At 36.2% G+C, this 22,511-nt stretch overlaps 1 protein-coding gene across 1 annotated transcript in view; it reads left to right on the forward strand.

Moving 5' to 3' along the window:
* Positions 1 to 22,511, forward strand: part of LRBA (LPS responsive beige-like anchor protein) — a 400,308-nt gene that overhangs the window by 292,293 nt on the left and 85,504 nt on the right. The window contains exon 47 of the mRNA XM_057402038.1: positions 12,622 to 12,774. Within this exon, the coding sequence (XP_057258021.1) occupies positions 12,622 to 12,774 (153 nt within the window). The remainder of the gene's footprint in view (positions 1 to 12,621; positions 12,775 to 22,511) is intronic.

The following is a 22,511-nucleotide window of genomic DNA, read 5'->3' on the forward strand; positions in this document are numbered from 1 at the left end:
GTGAAGAAAATCAGAGGCTAACTCAAGAATGTCATGCAACTAGCAAGAGACATAAGTAATCATTCTATGACTATATACGTAGGAGAAAATTAAGGAAAAATTGATCTGCACATTAAATGGAAGGAGGAAATTGTCAACTGATGGTGCTGAAAAAGTAATGTCTTTCTTGCATCCATGAGTCCCCACCACCAATCAATGGCAACCAGTGACTACTGAAATTAATACCACTTATAAAAATACAAAAGGTCTATAGCAAATTGGGAAAGAACAGATTAGAAAATACAAGCACGTTAGATTTTTTGGAATTTGCTGGTCATTATGAACTTCATTCTTTTGTATCTACAGGACTGGCAGGCAATGTTTCAGAGTGCCTTTTTCTTTTTTTTTTTTTTTTTTTTTGAGAAAGGGAGGAGAAGAAAGGTAGCAGTGTTGGGCAAATCAAGTATTTATTTATGAGGTGAGTTTAACTGCAATTCGCAGAAAAATACTTGTGCAAATAATTAGATTATGTTTGAGTGCCAAGAGGATAGCAAAGAGACAAGCAAATCAAACACGTGTTTATCAAGAAGAGATTATGTCAAAGCAGTCACAGCTTCTGATGGAAAAGTTAACAGACCTTGTAAGCAGAGAAGCAGCAGACAATTATCTTAGTTTCTGAAATTGTCTCATGAGAAAGGTGGGAAAACTTGGTCTAAAAGAATCCACTGTATCTGGAGAATAGTTACCAGTGGTTCATTATTAAAATTCAAAGATGTATTGAGTGCAATTCCTGATAATAACAGGTTAGGCCTCAATTTCCATTGATCTTGGATTGGAAGGTACTGGAAATGTAGCGGAATTGGAAGTATTTCTTGCAGAAGGGAAAAATTATTAGACAAAAGTGTTAGATAAATTTTATTAGGGACAATGAAATTGTAATTTTCATGCAGATTCTCATATGGTTGGGTAAAAATATAACACAGGTAACAATCTGCTGTGCAGAAAAAAACCCAGTACAAATCAAAAAACAGCAGTAGGGTGGTAGTTCATCACCTGTGTGAATTAACAATATTGTAGTATAACAAAAGGTGAGTAATGTTTTGCAGAAGATACATGAACAGGACACAGTATGACTTTCAAAATATATGAAATACATCTTCAGCTTTGCCCAGCTTTGATAAGGCCTTAGCTGGAGTATTACGTTCAGTGGGAGAAAATCCACACTGAAACAATGATAGCAATGCAAGGTCTTGAAATTAAAATGCAATGAAAGCTAGAGTATCTCTGCCTGTTTTTCTTCTAAAGAAGAGGAGATTGAGGAGAAACCTAGGACTCTTCTACTTAGGGCTGCTGCAAGAAAGGAAGGAAAAATCTGTGCTGCCCATGCTGGATAGAGTAAGAATTAATGGATTTAAATATCAGGGAGATTTGGATTAGATGTGAAAGTCACCTTCTAACAGAAAAAATTGAATCACCGAATGCTTCCCCCTGGGGGTGGGGGGTGAATGTATGTCAGAAATGTTTAGATATCTCTTGGAAATTATGTATGTGCAAGATGGTTCTACCTGTAGAGGCATCCCTACTGTTATGGGTGGCCTCTTGAAGTTGCTTGCAGTTTTCTGAGGCTGTGAATTGCCATGAACTACATTATACTGCTATGAAGAATCTGAATGAGTGCTAAGATTGACTAGAAGAGTCTGTTCATGCAGCTGGATGAGCAGCCAGAAAGAGGGTGAGGTAGGATTTCCTAGGACACATTGAAAGAATTAGGAAAGAGAATTAGTCAAAGAGGTGATGTCTATGAAATTAAAGGAAAGAGAGCCTGGAGTTCTTAACATTTCTAGATTGTACATTAATAAAGAAATGGTGTATAGAGAAGCTGTCTAGTTTGTATCCACTTCTTTTTCAATAGACGGAAAAAACAATGTATATTTTAACCATCTTATATGGAAATGTGCTAGAAGAACTTGATGCTGGAAAATCAGTCTGTCACGGTTTAAGCCCAGCCTGTCAATTCAGCCATGCAGCCCTCACTCACTCCCCCTCCTTCCTCCCCCCACTCCCGGAGGGATGGGGAGGAGAATCAAAAGAATGTAACTCCCACAGGCTGAGATAAGAGCAGTCCAGTAACTAAGGTATAACACAAAACCACTGCTGCTACCACCAGTAATAATAATGATAAGGGAAATAACAAAGGAAGAGAATACAGCCACTCACCACCTGCTGACTGATACCCAGCCCGACCCGAGGAGTGAACTAGCCCTTCTGGGTAACTGCCCCCAGTTTACATACCGGGCATGACGTGCTGTGGTATGGAATACATCTCTGGCTAGTTTGGGTCAGGTGTCCTGTCTTTGCTTCCTCCTGGCTTCCTGTCCTCCCTGGCAGAGCATGAGACTCACAAAGTCCTTGGTCAGAGTAAACATTACTGAGCAACAATTAAAAACATCAGTGTTGTCAGCGCTGTTCCCAGGCTGAAAGTCAAAACCACAGCACTGCACCAGCTACTAAGAAGGAGAAAAATGACTGCTACTGCTGAACCCAGGACAGTATCCACCCCTTATTCCGTACCATTCACATCATGCTCAAATCCCACATTTTCAGTATAGCATCACTCTTTTCTCATATATATACATACGTATGCATCCACGCCAAGAGAGAGAGAGATCATGGACCAATCCCTATAAAGCTTCTGAGTCCATTGGGTCCATGATGTCGGGCTCCATCTCTTTTAACAGTTTTTCAGAGCAGGAGAGGCTGTGTGCAGTGTTCACACTCTTGAATAACATGGGAAATAGTGTCCATTGCTAAGTCCACCCCTCGATCATGAGTCCATCTCTATGTTGCATCTCTGCCCTGATGGCCTGAAGTGTCATGGGCCCACCAGGCTCAAAATAATTCGCCCTCCCCTTCAGCAATTTCTGCAACTTGTCGCTGGGGACTCCATACAGCTGCCTTCCATCTCCGATGCTTCCAAAGCACTGGAGGGGCCCAGTGGACTAGATACTTGCCCATACTGTCCCCCACACCCTGCCACTCATGACTGTCTAGCCTTGGGGAAAATCTCTTGGTCCTCCTATATTGTCATCTGACCCTAGACAAGACCCAAACATGACTCCTTAACTTTTGAGATCGGATGAAATGGTCATGGGTAAAACACACTCTGTATGTGTGCCAACATGCTGATCCCCATCACAATCAGCAGGCAGGTCTCAAGGGTACCCAAAGGCCATTCAAAGCCTGACCGAGCAGTGATCTAGCCCTTCTGGGTAACTGCCCCCAGTTTACATACTGGGCATGACGTGCTGTGGTATGGAATACCTCTTTGGTTAGTTTGGGTCAGGTGTCCTGTCTCTGCTTCCTCCCAGCTTTCCTTCCTCCCTGGGAAGCATGAGACTCACAAAGTCCTTGGTCAGAGTAAAGATTCTGACCAGCAACTAGAAGCATCGGTGTTATCAGCGCTGTTCCCAGGCTGAAAGTCAAAACCACAACGCTGCACCAGCTTCTAAGAAGGAGAAAAATGACTGCTACTGCTGAACCCAGGGCAAGTCTTTTTAAGGCCAGGTTGGATGGAGTCTTGGGTGGCAAGGTTTAGTGTGTGGTGTCTCTGACCATGGCAGGGGCATTGGAGCTAGATGATCTTAAGGTCCTTTCCAACCCTAACTATTCTATGTTTCTATGATTCATTCTATGAGCCAGTAGTTAGTTAAGGATTTGAGATAGATTGAATTGGGAACATAAATGTAGTCAACTACTCTGGCTGATTAAATAATGTTAAGGATTTTGACCATCAGCTGTCTGGATTCCTGTTGATACTTCTGTAACTGATGAAAACCTGACAGTTTAATGCATTGATTTATAGAAATGCAAAAGATTCGTGAAGCCATTTGTAAGACCTTGATAGTGGCAGGCCAAAGTGAATAGAATTGTATTTTGATGCATGGGGAGTAGGGGGCAGAAAGGAAAAATGAAGGGCTTACTCCTATTCCAGCTAAAAAAAAAAAAAAAAGAAAAAGTGGATTTTTCAGAACCATTGGGCTGATCACAGGAAATTGGTTCTCTTTGCTTCTTGCTTGAAGAGAATGAAGTTAGTAATTGATGGTCACTGTCCTAAGATTATTGTTAAACTTAGTTGGAGGCATCATATATTACAACAAGGACTAACATGAGCTAGCTGTGGAAGCAACTCTTGTTGGCTGGTATCTCTTCAACAGAGAAAGCTAAAGCATATGTGTGGTCACAACCAATCTATGTCAATATCCTGTGAAAGTCTTGAATCGATGATCAAAGCAGGAAACTAATGCTGCCCTGTAGTATAACCTTTGGTTGAACTTTTCAAATTTTGATTTCAAGAGGTGGTATGTTGCATAAAATTAAATTTCCTCCTTGTCCCCATCCATTTCTTTAAGGAATGCAAATTGAAAATCCTTTGGAAGCTTTCTAGTTTCTCACTATTACTCTGACATTTTTATTTACTAATTAACTGTTGCCTTTCAGTTATTAACCATGTGTTTCTTAAAGTGAATCTTCTGCAGTGAAGAATATTAAATGTATTTCAATTCTGTGAGAGTACCACTTAGTACCTTTAAAGTACTAGACAGGCATGACCATTAACTCGTATAGTTACTTCTTGATTTACATTATTAGTGCAAACAGCCCTGGTTAGTTTTGTTAATACTGTATAAAAAGCAAACATAGATAGCCTGTCACTGTTTAACAGAAAAATAGTGTGGGGCTTTGATTAAATTCCAAAATCTGGAAGTTAGGTCTGCCCTTGCGTGTTGCTGTTTTAATTTGATGATTGAGTAGATTTACACATACTTGTTCAGAAGCAGGTATTATTTCTGGTTTGATAGCTAACCTATTGCGATAAATTTATTTATCATTATATTAATGGTTACCAAGGTGGCTCTTTGCATGTGTTTTCTCTTTTCCAAGTGTAGTGCTCTGCGGATTTATTTATTTATTTAAATACTATATGTACAGTTTTTTGATATTGTTTGAAATTTTCTTGTGTTCTTAATGTCATCTGAAATTTTGTTACTGCACCTTCTATGCCAGGTCATTAATAAGATTATTGACTGGTATTAGGAACATGGTAGACCCCATTACCAAGTCTTCACAGTTTGACAGTGAGCTATTGATAGCTGCTCTTGGAATATGAATTTCCAGCTTGGGTACTCCTACATTATTGTAACCTAATCTCATCTCCATTTCTCTACTTTGTTTATAAGAGTGTCATGGGAGGCTGAGACAGTCTCACTGGTCTTTCTCAAAAGTGAAGCAGCACCTTACCCATTTTTCTCTCACCATCAACTATTGCAGTTGACTTTGAAAAGAAAACTAGATTGGCTTAATGTGATTGATTTTTTACCATTTTTAACCAAGTTACAGTTATTAATACAGAGTTATCTACTGTTCTTCATGCCTTTTGCTCTGCTGCTTTGTGTGTGTTCTTTTTTCATGTGCTTATGGGTTGGAGGGGGTTTTTGGTGCATTTGATTAGTTTTGTTCAAAAGGAGATGCTAGAAAACCATAAACTCACAGAAAGCATTAGTAAAATCCACTTATGCTGTTCTAGATTGTTCTATCATAAAATGGGTACTAATTTCTTATGATAGAACGCATATCAGTGATAGCTATTGTGAGGCTGGTTATCATGGTATTGAATAGCTAAACTGATATCTCATACAGGTATGTTTGGCAAGTTGCAAACCTTTCTCTTGTCTTGAGGTTCTCATAATATAACCTAACAGTTTAATTTTTAGGTACAGTAATGCTGTTTTGGCAAGTTAGCTCTATTATAAAACTCATTAGCATCACATTATTTTGGACATTTTTTCTTTAAATCAAACTTCCTGTTTAAAGTTTTTTTGACTTGTAAAGGTATTAAACAATGTCTGTTATAATGTATAGATTGTCTTGGGCTTCTGGGTGTGTACTGGTATTATAAAGTGGGTATCAGGAGTAGATAAACACTGAGGAGATTGGAGGAGAATGGGTTTCACCAAGATTCTTCAGGAGTGTCATGGGAAGGGCCTGCTTACTGTGCTTTAAACTTGTGGGAACTTAGTTACCTTTATAACCTGCTGTAAAATTTGGCTAAAATTGACCGAGAAACTTTAGGTGTTTTTGGAGGAAATGGAGTTTGCTGTAAATAGGCCAATGAGAACATGTGAGCTGCAGCATTGAGTAAGACTGATTGAAAGACATTTTAAACAATGTGTTTAAACCTTGGTACTAGAGGCAAGAAACTCTATAGTTCCAATCTGCTGGAACATTCAGAAACTGGAGGATGACAAATTTCATTACTTTCTTTAAAATACGTATTAAGGTTGAACCTCTGCTAAATGGCAACTCATGCTTATTGAAACAGGCTGCCTAACATACACGTGCTCAAGACACCCTGTAACTTTATAAGCTTTTCTGCATTTGCTTTGAGTTGTTTTATACTTCTCCATCAAATAGATGGGAGTTTCATAATTTACAAAGAATGAAGTTGTTGCCAAACTGACAATATTATTTTTGTGTAGGAGAAATTGCATGTCATATTACTAGCAAGGTCAAAGATGTCCAAGAGCAATAACTAGCAAAAGTCAGAAGCCGGTACATAGTAATTCAGATTTTTAATATAAACTCTGTGTGTGTTGTAACAAAACTTTTAACATATTTACAATGCAGATCTTTGGTTTTCATGAAATATTTGCTTTTCTGTAAAATTGTGCCAAGATCCGTAAGAGGAACATAGTTCTCTGAGAAAAAATAATAATTCTAAATTCAGTCAGATCTGTATATGGTAATCTGTGGGAATTGCAGTTGTTAAAAGTATTGACATCTGGGTGTATGGATAAGAAAGTTCCATCCAATATCTGTGGTTACTTCTTTTATACCCAGCCATAATTCTGTTGAAAAGGAAACAAATACTTTTAATATTTGTTCCAAACTTTTTGTGTAACTGTTGAAATAGTAAATGTCAAGTAAGTTACGGACAAATTTGCTGAAGTCCAAAGGAGAATAACCAGAGGTCTAGAAAATGAGACCAGTGATATAAAGTTGAAGATTTTAGGTTGTTTACTTTGGAGAAAAGAAAAACAAGGACAGAAACATAGAGTGCTTTGGCAGTGGCAGTTGTAATGCTTTTACCTTGCTGGGGATTTTGGCTGGTAGGCACAGTGCACTTCATTTTATGGAATTATAGAACAACCTCAGCTGAAGGCACCTGGAAAAATCATCTGGTCCAACTTTTTTTCAGGGAGTCCTAGATGATTTTATCTAGTACCTTTTCCAGCCCCATCTTGAAAACCTCGAGTCCTGGGGACTCTGCCACATCCCTGGGGAGGTTGTTCCGGTGAACAGTAATTCTCAGTGTAAATAATTTCTTTCTTACATCGAGGTGAATTCTCTTGTATACTTCTTGTTCCCGTGTGCTGCTGTGCCACCCTTGGCACTGGCCTATGTGCTGTCAGTCCTTAGTGCAGGAGGAGAATAGTTTTTAGAAAGTGCTGTTGGGAATGGAGTTAAGGCTGCTTGTTTACATTCATGCCTGAAAAGGGGCAACTGCTGCTTGTGTGCAGTCTGAATATGACAAGGAATGGGCTCCAGCTACAGCAAGAGCAGACTAGATGTGTAGGAAGACCTAGTGGTGTGAATGGATTAATACTAGCAGTTTGTGGAATTCCCATCACTGAAAATTTTAAAGGAACAAGGCAGAGAAACATCTTTCAAGAACACCTGATTATAATTGTCTTTGATTGTAAAAGTGGACAAGGTGACCTCCCAAGGTTTCTTCTAGACTTTTTTTCTGATTCAATATAGTAATTTTCACCTCGATTAAGTTAAAAAAAATGGAGGAAAGGAAAATAATGTAGTTACAATGTACAACTTTTCCCTTTCTCTGTCAGATTAATCATAATGTATAAATAGGATCAATAAATAACCATTGCATACTTTTACATATATCCTCAGTAAAAAGTAAAATAATTTTGTGTATATATCATCCATGTGTTGACTAACAAGATTTAAAGTGCCTTAAAGATGCAAATTCTACTTACTGATCAATAATGAATCGAATACTAATTGTGATTATCATATATTTCATTAATCTATGAAATAAACATCTGGATTTTTTTTATATTTTTCTTTGCTTAATTGTAAATTATTGAATATTTTAATATTTTCCTTAAACTAGGAAACATTTTAAATATAATCTCATAGGGCTTTAACAGAAGTGTAAGATAATTTAAAAAAAAATTTCTTCATTAATTCAATTTAGAATCTTAATGAAAACCTGTGTATTTGTCTTAAGTATTTATATATAAAACCTGCTTAAGTATCTTGTATAGATTTCTTTTTTTCTTACAAGTTGGGGGAATTTTAGGCAATGTCTTAAGGCAATTTCTAAGTTCTGTGAGAAATAACACACAGCAGATAGAGGGACTCATGGGTACTTAGAAAATGTACTTACCCGCAGTCATCAAAATGATTACATTGAAGTGGGATGAAAAAATGAAATTTGAATTAATTTAATATATCAGTATATATTTTTCAAATTATGTTTAAATCCCCTAACAGAGGAAATAAAGTGTGGCAATATGAATAAAAACCTAGACTACTAATATGCATTTTTATTATTCTGCTGACAGGTTATATATAGGCTTAATATTGCTTAATGTGATTGTCAAATAATTTAGTTTGAGAATCTGGTATCTTATAAATGTTTTAATATGGTTAAGGATGTGTCACTCTATCTTTGCAGATCACATAACTCTGCTTCAAAATGCATTTGTCATTTTCTAAACAAAAGAATAAAATGACATTTCATTACGTTAAAGAAACAAAGTATCTTGTATAGATTCTTTTTTAATATGTGGTGGCAAACATGAAACTGAATTACCGGTGTTAAATTGATCTTCTTTTGCTACCACTTTTTTGTAAAAATAATCTTTTTAGTGAAGTTTCCTTAGGAATCCTTATTTACATGTGGTAGAGGCAATTTTTTTTAGAGAAAAGTTGTATTTCAATTATACACAGAATTTTCTAAGCATTTTAGTAAGAATCCTGATCTGGCAGTTCATTAAAAAAAATAAAACCAAAACACTATACTGTGTGTTAGATTCATATTAATACTCACTGTGAGCTCCATCAGTTGTAATGAAATAAAAATCATGGCAGGAAGAGTGAAGTATTGCTTATCATTAGGCTGTCAGTCTCTACCGTATAGAACTTGTAAATTCCAACAGAGGTATTTCTGAAACTAATTTTCAATGCAGTTGTGCTAAAGCAAAAGCTTCAACAAATCATACAGATGTTTTCACTTTTTCTGTGAAATCATATAAACAAATGGGGACAATTCTGTAAATGTGCTGAGTGTGTAAAATTTCAGAAGGGATTCAGTAGAATTAGAAAAAGTAGGTTAGTTGAAAGGAAAGACTTACAGATAGAACAAAACTGAGTCAAGACTTGATTGAATGGACTAGAGTCCATTACCTTGCAAAAACAGATCACTGAGGAAGAATGTGATAATACAGGTGTATAGTACCCAAAAGGGCATACAGAACAGTGGATAAGGAATTAATTTTACAGGTTTTTACAGTATGAGTACTAGAGCCATCCACTGGAGCTGTTAGGAAGCAGTTTTAGAATAGCTAAAGGAAAAACTTTTGTAGACAAAACTACACTGGAACCCATTATTAATGATTTTAAAAATCAGAAGCACAGATTAGTTCAAAACCATTTAAGAAGCTGAGAGAGTATCTGTGGAAAGACTGTATTTGCCCTGTCTTAGTCTTCCAGTCCTTGTCACTGTTCCAGGTGAGGTACTAAATGGGCTTTCATTCTCACCCCTCAAGGCTGGTCCTGCTCTTCATGTAGTATTTGTATGAAGCCAACTAGGTAACTCCAAACCCAAACCCAATCTTTGTAACATTCTCAGGTGTCCAAAAAGTTCCATTAGTATTGGAGTTACACATTTGAGTCAGAATCCCCTGTCTTAGTGTCAGTCTGTGCATGTAGTGAGTATGTTAAGAAAAAAAGAGAACACCCCACAAGTAAAGTTGAGGTTTGGTAGAGACTTCAGTTACCAAATACATAAAGAATATTCATGAACTCGATAAAAAAGAAATATTTTTTTAATCAGGTTCATTCACTCATTTTAGGAAAAACTGTTGGCCTTTAACTAATGTTATTTTTACCCATATAAAGCCAGGCACTACTACTGGTGCTAGATACTACTCAGAACAGACCGGCGTATCTGTTTGCACTCCTTTTGCCCATATGTGCTAGCACATGGTCAAGATAAGAAAAGCAGATCATAAAGAAGCTCCTTTTGTAAAAATGGGTTGTTATGGTGACATTGGAAAGCTTTCTGAGAACTCATTTCTGGAGTAATAAAATAACATTTTACGAAAAGTTTCTAATAGTCAAACTAACAGAAGTTACTGATATTTCTTAAGTTTCCAGGCTGCATATCGTTTCTCTGTAACCTAATGAAAAAAATGTGTTCTAGAAAGCCAAATGTTTTCTGATCTTGAAAGAAACTAATGAATAGCTGTACAGATATATATAAAAAAATAAAAAAAAACATCAGTAACATATGTAATGAGCTTATGTTTTAAGTATTCAGAATCATGGTATGATTTCATATTTGTGGTGCATGCTGTTATTGAATTAATGGTCCAGTGTCTCTGCTTTTTCATTGTTTCTGTCTGTGATGGTAAAAACTACAGAAACTTCAGTGGTAAGAGTACTTTCTTTTCTACAAATGTTTATCCCTGCTATGTTCCTGTTCTTTCTCTTTCCCAATTAAATAGTTTCAGATCTCTTTTTATCAAGTATTTGTCAAGCATTTGGTACAGAAGCATGTTTTTACCCTGCCTAGTTAATTAAGGTGGCTGTAAACAAAAAGATGCACAATTCAAAGCCAAGCAGTGTTTCACACAAGGATGGAGGTGATAATAGCTTAATTCCTGTTTGATCTTTCCTGTCTTTGCCCTGGCTACTTCAGATTGACCTTGTCCACAATCTGATGACCTCGGTATTGCACTCAGCCATTTGGAAAGCTCCTCATGCCATAACTGGCCCTCAGGGGCTATCTGGGGGACCACTGATCCATTGACCCATGTCAAGACTGGGTTTCAGATCTGATCTACTGAGCTTCTGACATAGCTACATACTACACCCACTGTAGACAAAGCCAGTGGGGCACTGATTTTTTTCTACTTAAGTGCCATGCAGTTCGCGCTTGCTGTATGGAAACCCAATTTTACACCAGTCATTTGCTACAAAATACACTTCCTGAAGCAATTACACGTATTGTTCCTTTATTTACAAAGGAAGTAAATTCTCTAATTTAGTGGCTCAGTTTTTCTAAATCCGTCAGATTGCCAGGTTTATCAGGTGTATTTAAGTCTCAACATCAAGTTCCACAGAAATAGTTGCATGTCTGTTTACAAAACGGGGAAACACTCCACTTATCCAGAAGAAAATCCATATGGTTTTGAGATTAATTTTACTTCCTAGCATGTTTTGCTCAATTCTGCACTAGAATGTTCTGTTTTCTGCTTTAAAAAAACCTCTTCGTTTAGCCATTAGTGTTACTTGTTTTTTCTCATGTGACTTGGAAGTTACAACTCCTTTGCTGTGTGTGCTTGCATTTTTAACTCAACTGTGTTTAGCATAGCAGGTTCTGCCTGCAGAAATGCCATAGTGGGGTAGCCGTGGAGGTGTTAAATGCCACGGTCCCATCCTGTTCAGCACAGGTCTATAGACAACATGTGTTTAAAGCAGCGATGATCCTGACAGGGAATTTAGTGCGTACACAGACCTTGTAAACATGTGGAATTCCTTCTTTTTTTCCTCTTCTGTGTGTGTATGTGTGAAGAAGAGAAATTATCCACAGTTCTTCCCTGTAATTATAGACTGGACACATAATTAAGTTAATGACCTTTTCATGAAAGAAAAATATTGATTTGTTTGATTCAGCTTTGGCTATGTGTGTTTGTTATTTATTTATTTTTTCTGAGCATGCAATGTAACTCCAGGTATTTTAGAATTTGCAAAAAATTATTCCAGGTATTGAATGGTCTTAGATAATAGCCTAAACATTATGTTCTTAGACCCTTTGTGTTAGAGAGAATAAGAATATAACAGAGTTTTACATCCTTGTAATTAATATATATGGCACTACTTTCACAGCTGTAGACTGCAATTAGATCAGCACTTTAAGATGTGGATTGTATTAAAATGTGAAAGTAGTTTCCCGCAACTTCTAGACGTCCTTGGGCTGTTCTTTTCCACGAAGTATTATTTGTACCGTGTTATATTCATTACTTTAGCTTTATAAGTTTCTCTGTGCATAATATGCAATCAAAAGCAATATTCTGACTTTTTTTGGTTTATAGTCTGTTGTGTCTTAGTTCTTTGCTGTGTTACAAGCAGGGTAAGGATTTATCATATCTAAACGCTTAAATTTTAGAAAGTATGAAAGAGGGGATTTCTGTCGTCTGGGAGGTGAGGAGGATGTCTGTGGGAGGATTTTGTATATTCTCTTTGCCTAATGCCATTCTAATAATTATTTTTTTAACATGACAAAATGCATCTTCTGACAGAATTTATAACATGGCATTGTTTTTCATTTATCTACAGGAATTGATTCCTGAATTCTATTACCTCCCAGAGATATTTGTCAACAGCAACAATTACAATCTGGGAGTGATGGATGATGGAACAGTTGTGTCTGATGTTGAACTTCCACCATGGGCCAAAACCCCAGAAGAATTTGTTCGCATAAACAGACTGGTAAGATGTCTATCTTCTATTGTCTGTCAAGTAACATTTGTCTTGCGAGATTCTACTGGAATAGTTTGGATCTTTCCTTGCAATATATAGCTATTTATTGTTTATTTAGGACTATGGCTGAAATTGTCCGAGCAAATGTTAGATGTACAAGTTTAGGAAGAAAAAAGGCATATAGTATTGCTCAAAAAAGTTTGAGTGTGGTTGAAATACTCAGGAGATCTTATCTCATTTGTATGTCGGCTATTGGGGTTCTAAAAAGCTAATAAAATCACTTTACAGAAGACTTGGAAAAAACTTGTGTAATCATATGAATACACCTGTCACTCTGATTACTTAAATATAATTTTAGGGTTATTTTAATTTCATTATTCATTTAACTCCCAAAGATCAGTGAATGCTTCAGGAACAAAGGTTTCATTTTAAATCTTCTGCCACCTCTTCAATTTATTCCATTGTTTTGATATTTTTCAGACTGTTTTTTAGAAGAAAATAAAACTGAATTCTCCTTTGCCTCCTTCATTCTCTAAACCTATATTGCTATTTTCTTCACTGTTATGGCAAATCCTGTTGTTAGCACTGTGTGTCTTCACTGTGCCCTCTGGGCAGTTTAGTGAATTACAGAATAGATGTTACAGTATCATTGTTGGTGCTTCAGCATATTCTCAAAGCTGTTACATTAGGCTTTTCTCAAAAAAAAAAAAAAAAGGATTCTGCATCAGTGGCACTCAAAAATAAATAAATTAGAGAAGTTTCTTTAATGAATTTTGAAAAATGAGGCTGCACTTTTCGTGTGGTACTCAGCTAACAGGGAAATACTGAATTAGGGCATGGAAGCTCTCAAAAAATTTTTAGCTATCAGGCTTAGACGTCCTGATATTCCTAAATGAGAAAACGGGAACTGAAAAAGTTCTGTTGTTGGCAGAACATCAGACTTCACATTCATAAAATTGCGGAACAGTCACATCAGAAGAAAGCTGTGATTTATGTTATCAGAATGCTTTACACTGCACTTTTACTGGTGATATGATGCCATCGTTTTCAGAAATGTTATTTGGCCTAGGTTTCTGCAGGCAGTTGTAAGGTGCACCATTACAATCCCAGATTAAGTTAGGTGAATTTAGTGGTTTGCTTCATATAGAAGTATGTGCAAATTTTTTTTAAACAAGGTATGAAATGCACTAACATTTAGCAGGACTACTTGGCAAGCCATGTTCAAACACAACTTTGATCTTACAGTTGTGCTGATAGGTAGTAGGTTAGGGAGGAAGCCTGACACCTTCTTGAGCTTGGCATGTGTTGGTGATTCAGGATAACCCGAGAAATTAAAAGCTGAGTTCTTAAGCAGACTTGTCAAAGGCATCATGTGGCCTTGATCTCTCACAACTGTGGTATTTTAGCTTTTGCATAAAATATAGTTCTCATTCTGTTAATTACGGATCTGGCTTTCCCCACTGTGAAGTTATTCTCTATCTCCTGCTTCCTCCTCTTCTGAGATTTTAGCTCTTAATTTTCTTTTCCTCATTTCTAGCAGTGGTGCCAGTTTTTTCTCACCCTCACCTCTCTTTATGCTCGGCCCTACCCTTCCCTCATTCTGCCACCATTTCCCAAAGCCTTTGCTACTAGTGTCTGCCTTTCTTGCCTCTTTCTTTGATATCTCTCACTTGTGCTGTATTCTCAGAACCAACATCTACAGGAACATGCAATTTTCAAGTATCAGATAATTGGGCAGAGCCTTTTTAAGGCTTTTCAAGCCTTAAGTTGATTACAAAAGTAAGAAATAATTTACCAAGTGACAGTATATCAAAGTGTCAGATGTCATCCCTTTTGGTGACACTATGTCCCTGATACTGTTACTATAATTCAGATACCAAGTTTTGGTCAGTCTGGTAGCATTAAATTTAAACCTCTGTGATTAAGCCAGTGATTTGTGTTAACTGCTCTGTGTGCTATAGTTAACCTTATCATGGTGGTGCTGGTCCTGTTAATGGTGGTATGGATGATGCCTTCTGTAATCTGCCATTTTTGCAGGGGAATAAAACTGAGAAAATTACATGCAAACATTAAATTGCTTTTTCTTATTAATACTTAGTGGATTGGATACCATCAGCATCAAGTCAGCATTGTTTTATTTTTGAGTAGGTGTGTTTAGGAGGATGCTTAAAGCTCAGTTCTTCACTATCGAAAAAAGCTTGCTACAGTGTGGCTGATTCATCCAGTTAATACTTCCTTACTGCTTCCTGGTTCAGACAACATCGTGATTATAGTACTTTAAGTGCTGATTTTGTAAGCTATCACACAGAGGTATTTTTTCCCTTTGCATTTTGGTTTACAGATCTTATATAATGATTGGAGCTCATGAAAGGCATACTGCTTTGATCTGTGACCTTTTTGTGGTGCTAATCGGGTTCCTGATATCATTATACCTTGCCCATTAATCATATTTCCTGCAGCCCGTCAGCCAGCCAGACAGCCCAAGCTGCCTTTTGCAGCCTTGTGTTGGCAGGTTTCTGCTTTTCCAGATTATTACAGTGTGATACTTTGGCTTCTCATAACCAGACCCACATCAAGCTGCGTGCTACAATTAAAGTCAGATGGTCCTCAGGTTGAGCAGGGATATACTGTTGCAGCTGTCTGTCTTTCTGGAACAGACCAGCATAGAGAACAGATGATATGTAGGACAGTGCATAATAACAGCTTGTACTGTACTGGGTCAGTAGCAGGGGTTCAGAACATTAATTGACAGACTGATAGCTGATTTAAAAGTGATTCCCAACCTATTTTTAATTCTTTAAAGTACGTAGTTTAATTGGAATAAATCGCTGCATGTCCTCTGTGTTTGCTCTGAGAGAAAAAGCAGAATGGTGTATAATTAAAAAAGGGGTTTGATTGATGGAATGTCATGATGAGCTAAATGATAGCATCAGGATGTCATTCTAAGTAATACAAAGAAGCGTAAAATGCATGTGTTGCTTCTGCACGTAGTTGGTACTTTGTATTAGTTTGTGATAGCACAATATTTTATTATGGCACAAATCTGTGGGGGGGTTTAGGATATTTTTGTCTGAGACAGCCTACAGTTTGATAGAAAAGTCTCTGGGATCTTACCATTCTGAAGCCGTATTATACATCTCTAAAGCTCTGTACTGTATTTATTGCCACAGACTAATTGCTAAGATATTTGGAAATATTTTCCAGTTTACACAGATGCATTTGACAATGATTGTATTATTGTATAATTCCATCAATTTTTATGCATGTGTGTGTAATAAGTATTATAATATTAGCTTAATAAAAGTGAAAAATCCACAGACTTTTAAATGAGATAATAATTCTCCCCCAACAAAACAGAAAGATCCCAAATGCAACATACTACTGAATCCTTACTTTATTATTTCAAGTTATGATATCTTTAGGGCATGAATATGTGAGCAAACTGGAAAATGATAACTTGTTCTGACGTCTAATAAAAAGAAAAATGCCCAACAATTTTTGGTTATCCCATGCTTCCGAGAGACCTTGGGAAAAAGAAATGGTAAGTAAGCTGCAGAGGGAAGAGTATAATGAGATAGATATGCAGATGTTTGGATGTAGAAATCTTGCACAAAAGCTGTAGCAGTAGTTGTCAGGCACTGAAATAGACATATCCTTTTAAACTTAGATTTTTTTCTGGGGTCTTTTGTTGGCTCCACAGTCTTCCTTATGTTAACTGCCTTCTTTTAGAATAGTTTTCTGGTTTAGAAATATAAAATTCTCTTGTGGAGCTAGTGATAATTATCCATTAAAGATGATAGAAATTTTAAATGCCCTTCTGATCATGCATAACAAAGTAGACATTCACAAAGACCAAGTGCAACCCAAGGAAAAATCCCACACTTCCCCCTGATAGTTAGGAAGAGCTAAAAATCCCAATAAGGCAGTTCTGTTTGTTCTAAGTATTAAAGGAGTCTATTTTGCCCTGCAATTGAAGGTTGGACGTCTAAGTAGGTCAGAATTAATATAAAACTATTAATCAACTAATAATAACTAAATTTCACACAGCTCTGATGAGCCTCAGCTTTTTGAGAATTAGATTTCTTCAACGATAATAAAGTTGTTGAGGTCTGTCAAGACAGCTTTCCACAATGTATCTCAATTTAAGTATTTTATTGCTTTATTGTAGAGTTAGTCCTTTCATGATTAGTGGTTTATCCATTTGATTCAGTGCTGGGGAAAATGCCAGACAAATTAGAAAAGTGATGAAATTACTGTGCTGGATTGAAAGTTTTGAAATCCAATTTCCAAATAATGGAAAAATGATTGGAAGCTAGGATGCTTTCTGAAACAAATGAAATGCTTAAATACGTAAGGGTACTATCCACAGAATTTATCCTGGCATGTTGAGTAAAATGGAGGAAGGGAAGGTGAGCCATTCATCTTAATACAAGTTTTAGTGCAGCAAAATGAATCAGTATTAAGAACTACCAGTTGGTAGGAAAGATCTACATTGAGAATGAGAGGATCGTTATTAATCGGTATGGTGCATTACTTTTTAGCTCAGGCTACTCCACCAGAAAACTGAGAAAAAGCAAAATTCCATGCCAACTACACATGAGCAGTACTTAGGCAGTTTTTCTGTCTTTGCACTCTTCTGTCCATGGAAAATGAGCAGATGAAAAAACCAAAAGTTGGTTTTAAGAACATTATGCTACATTCAATCTATTAAAACTTTATTGGACAAATTAAGATACTGAAGCAGCAGTTAAGGCAGTGCCTGTAACTTGGAATGTACTGGATTTTTTGCATTATTTTGGAAAAATGTCTCTGTGGTATTTTTCCTGATTCTACAGCTGTGTATTACAACGTGTGGAACCACTTTCTACAGCAAGTGCTATAGAAAATCATGTGGAGATGAACTGTGTGAATTAAGGCTCACAAGTGAAGACTACTAGTAGTAGGTTGCAGATCATTAGTCATACTGCTCTTAATAGCTCACTTATTAAATATGTTAAAAACATTAGAGAGCAGGAAAAAAAGCTAAAATGAAAACTGGGCTAACTAGCAACATCAGAGTTGCTATCTGTGCAGCACCTACTTTGAAGCTCCAGTTAGCGCAGGATTGGACATAGTCTTAAAAAGCTGGAATGCAGATGGGTCTGTGTACACTGCATGAAGAAGATGCTTCTGGCAATTTGAGTTGATCCAAAATGTTTACGGTATTTGAACGTAGAATAGAGAAGAATCAAAATCATAGTGCTGTTAACTCTTCACTCAGCTTGGGCTGTTCTAGATGGTTCTGTTGGCATGTTAGATATCTGTTCTTCTGGAAGAGAGGTGAAAAAGGAGGAGAGTCTTGATATCAATTCTTTCAAACTCTTTACTTCATTAAACACACATGCAGTTGAAGTGTTACTTCCATTTGTATTTCTGATGTTTGGTGATTTCTTGTACTTTTCCTTTGGAAATTATAATCTGTATATAACATAAGATTTATACCATATCATCTGAAAGGAGGATATCTAGTAACTCCACAAGCATTTTAATTTTTAGATAAAAATCACTGACATAAATGTATAATAGCAAAACCACATTTGATAGTAATCTGTAGCTGCTTTTCTCGGCAAATAGTTAAATTTCTATGCCACCTGTGTGTAATGCATTTAAAAAAGGTATGTGTTTAAATATTACTACTGACTAAGTGCATCTTAAAACACTATGCTGCATTCATTTTATGTTGCTTTCAAGCTGTGATTATGGAAGATGGTTTGGGCAGGAGGTAAGGATGCTTGCATCACGCTAAATAAACGTTTCCATTCATAGAAGTCTCAGAAACTTAACAGTCTAATCCAGAAAATTGTCATTGCTGTTTTGCTTCAGCAAAGTCATGTGTGAAAGGTCCAGTCTCCTGGTATATAGGAAATACAATATTCATGTATTTAAAAGTTTGATACTGTTTAACACAGGATTTTTCCCTGATCTATGAAAACAAGGCAGTCCTGGGAAGAACAGCAACTGTACTATATAGGTACTTAACAGGCAGAGAAGCACACCTAAACACTTGTGGGATGGTGTGTAAATTTAAGCAGCAGTGTTCCCTCTTTTCTCAAAAAGTGCTTCCACAACTGCAGTGTGCAGTTCTAGGGATTGTCTTGTTTTCCCTCTCAATTATCCATTTGGAATACCAGCATTGGCTTAAAGCTGTTTGTTTTGCACCTGAGCTAAGTGGTGCATTGATATAATTGTGTTACTGTACCACTTACACTCATTCCCTACCAACTCGGCCACATGTAAGAATTCCATCATCTGGGTTTGACACTACAGGATTTTTTGAACTGTTAGAATTACTTACTAAAAGTTAGAACATTTGTTGTCTTTCACACAGAAATACTTACGTGTAGGCCAGAATCAAGAAATACTGGAAAACTGTAAGCAATCTTTTGATTTAATTGTATCATGTACAGATCTGATTAATAACATAGAAAGGAGAGGAGTCAGACTTCCATTACATATTTTTAAGCATCTTATTCAGATCTCATGTGAAGATAAATCTAGAATAATATTTGTAATGTTAACATAACCACACTTAGTGAAATCAATGTGAATGAAAACCTAACTTTGGGGTATTCTAGAGGGAAAATAAAAGGATCATTCAATTTAAGACATTTTTGAAAAGTAGAGAAGAAATATTTCTAAAGGGATGTGATATATGGCCTATTAGAAAAGATCCTGAAAATTTCAAAATAAACAAAAGTAGACTAATTTTTCTGTGTGCACAATTGAATCTGCGTGTGTAAGAATAACTTATTTTTATTGAAGCGCCATCTAAGAGATATGGTCAGAAATTCACATTTATTTAAATCCTGTTAGAATATTGTTTTTACTAATTTTCAGGTGTGAATTCTTATTGATTTAATTTGTAAAGGAGAGTGCTATACAAAGAGAGTCAAATATAGTCAAGAATATGATGGAAGCAATGAAAAAAGAACTTGACCCATGCTTTTTAATAGAATCTGTCTTAAGAACTCTGAAAGTATTCAGTTTTGGTTTTATAGCACATTGCAATATACTAATATTAGAAAATGAGGTTTGGATAAAATATATAATGGAATACATTGGAGGTATGCATCTGTAGGACAAAGTTACTGTATAGTAAAAAGTAAACATGATGATGTAAAGAAACTTTTTTTTGCCTTTTCAATGAAAACAGGAGCCCAGGTAATGTATCACCATTTGCTAGCCAAAAGCATTGAGCTTATTTAAATCCAATACAGATACGTAAATATTAAGGGAAAGCAGAGTTTGTAAAATCTATTTTTTCCATAACAATACCCTCAATTACATCTTGTTTGTGTTTCTTACCATCGCTTTAATCTCTGCATGCAAGTTACTTTATTGAAATTACAACTAAACTCTGGGCTTCAACACTGTAAGGAGAATAAAAAAAAAGTCCACACATGCTTGCATTTAAGTAATTTTTGAAAGTCTGATAGATGCCAGTCTTCCTGAACGAAGAAAGCTTAAAGAAATCATGGAATGTTATTTCCTGCCCAGTCTGTCTGTATTTGCTATTGTGGAAAAAAAATATTAAAGAAGCTGTGATGAAAATTTGCCAATCTTCATAATTAAAAATAATTAAAGGTATCAACTAATTCTAGCATAATTCTCTCATATTTAAAAAATCCCCCCAACCTATCCCATTCTAAAAATAGTTTAAATTACCTGCTAATCATTATGACAATACACAGTTATCTGTAATGCATGTATCTTTGTGAAATCTAAAGAAGGTGAGCAGGAGAAAACTGAAAACTACAAATATTTTAAAGCAGAGCAAAAGGGAGCAAAAAAGAAGTAGTAAAAAAAGCCAGGATAGATGTACAAGAGCCAAAAGGAAACAAAGCCTAAAATAAACTATAGACATTCAAGAGACTGATGAGAGACGTAGATTTTCTAATAGGGTAAAGGAATTTATTATAGCCAAGATAAATGTTAAACAATGATGGAGAACGATACAGGAAAGATTGTAAAAGGCCAAATGATAACACAATTTAAGCATATTAAAAAAAAAAAAGAAAAAGAAAACTAAGGTAGGTAAATTTGTTTTTATTGCAAAAGGTTGATTGGAAGCTATCTAGACAATTAAATTTGCTTTCAGCTCTTTTGTTGTTTCATGTTGTACAACTGGTGTTTAAAAGCAAGTCCGTGGTGGACATTAAAGTTATTACTGTGTGAAATGAAGTGGGAAACAATTGTGTTGGAGCCATTGCCCCATTTAACAGGTGTTCACTAAATCTGTCTGTCTTCTATTTGTCTGTTCTCCGAATGCTCTGCCTGGGCACTCCCTGTAAACAGTGTTCTGAGGCATACTGTTTAAAATGCATAGAGAATTTTGATTAATGTAGAAAAATTGGGTCACAAGGTCAGTATAGGTAAGGGAGAAAAGAAGTTTGAAAGCAGTGGCAGTTTCTTACTCAATTTATTGAGAGTTGTAGTCTGTGACTGGAAGTTGCTTTGCAAGGAAATACTGCAACTTGTTCTTCCTGTAATGTGAACTCATGATCAGGAATTCCATACAAGAGAATGTGTGGTGAGAGACCTGGTGGGATATGGTGGTGTTTGAATTGTTTCAGTGTTATCTAAAGTTTATTTATAGATCATACATGAAAATATGTTGCTAAATTTGAATTTGATGGGTAGTTTGTTCTAAATAAGTCTTTGTAGTAAGAGTCAGAATGTAAAGAAATCTCCATCTTAAGTGTTGGAAAAGAAAGGGAGATTTTGATAACATTTCTCCACATGGACCTGTGGAGAAATAAACTGAGAATTTGTGGTCTTCAGCTGAAGTAGAGGAAGGGTTGAGAAAACATCGCCATCTGTGCCCTACACAGAAGTATACAAAAAATGTCAGCTGCGGCTTTGCTTTCAGTGCCATTCCCTGGCAATACTCCACTTTTTTAAAGCCTGGGATGAGGAACAGTAATGTTGCTAAAACATCTGTGGTACAGAGAAAGCTTATGACAATGATATGGAGGTAGGAAAAACTCTTGGAGGAAAGAGTTTCTTATTCCTAGAAGAGAGTAGAATAAGAAAGAATATAATAAAAAGCATACAGTGTAATGAATAGCACTGAGAAAATGCATCAGGAAATTGTATTCCCTGTTTCATAAATAAGGATGTAAAGCTTGTTCATTAAATGAAAAATTAAAATTTGCTACAAGGTAATATTTTTCAGAGTGTGTAATTATACTCAGGAATTTTATGTGTAACACCGGGAACAAGGGATCACGGACACTTACACAAGTGAAAAGATCTGTAGGTTGTTAGGCAGTACAAAATTTGTAATCTTAAATACAAGATCTTGCATTCAGTGGTTAAGACCAGCTCTAGAGGAACATATGAGAGTTTCATGAAGCAAACAATACATCACCTTTTCTTGCTCTAATAGGTAGAAGTTTCCTGAGCATATCAAATTAATGATGATTTAGTCCTATACAACAGATCTTCTGGCTTTATAGACAGAAGAATCTGAAGACATAGTTCCAAAGCATAGGGGACTTTCAAGGAAGTAGCTGAGTCCCCCATCTCTTCTTCCTATCCTTCACCACATTTCCCCATGTATATCTTTGTTCAGCACCAAGTATTTGTGTGACCGTGCTTTAAACTAGATCACTGAAATTATATGAAAAACCCTTATTTCTAACCTAGGTTATTATTTTAGTGACCTGATTTACAATATTGCTCTGCTGGTGGTGCATTGGCACAAA

Source organism: Pezoporus wallicus, unplaced genomic scaffold (genome assembly GCF_028554395.1).
Source record: "Pezoporus wallicus isolate ANWC-B61680 ecotype Strahan unplaced genomic scaffold, APGP_CSIRO_Pwel_v1 contig_7178, whole genome shotgun sequence".
NCBI classification, from domain to species: Eukaryota; Metazoa; Chordata; class Aves; order Psittaciformes; family Psittacidae; genus Pezoporus; species Pezoporus wallicus.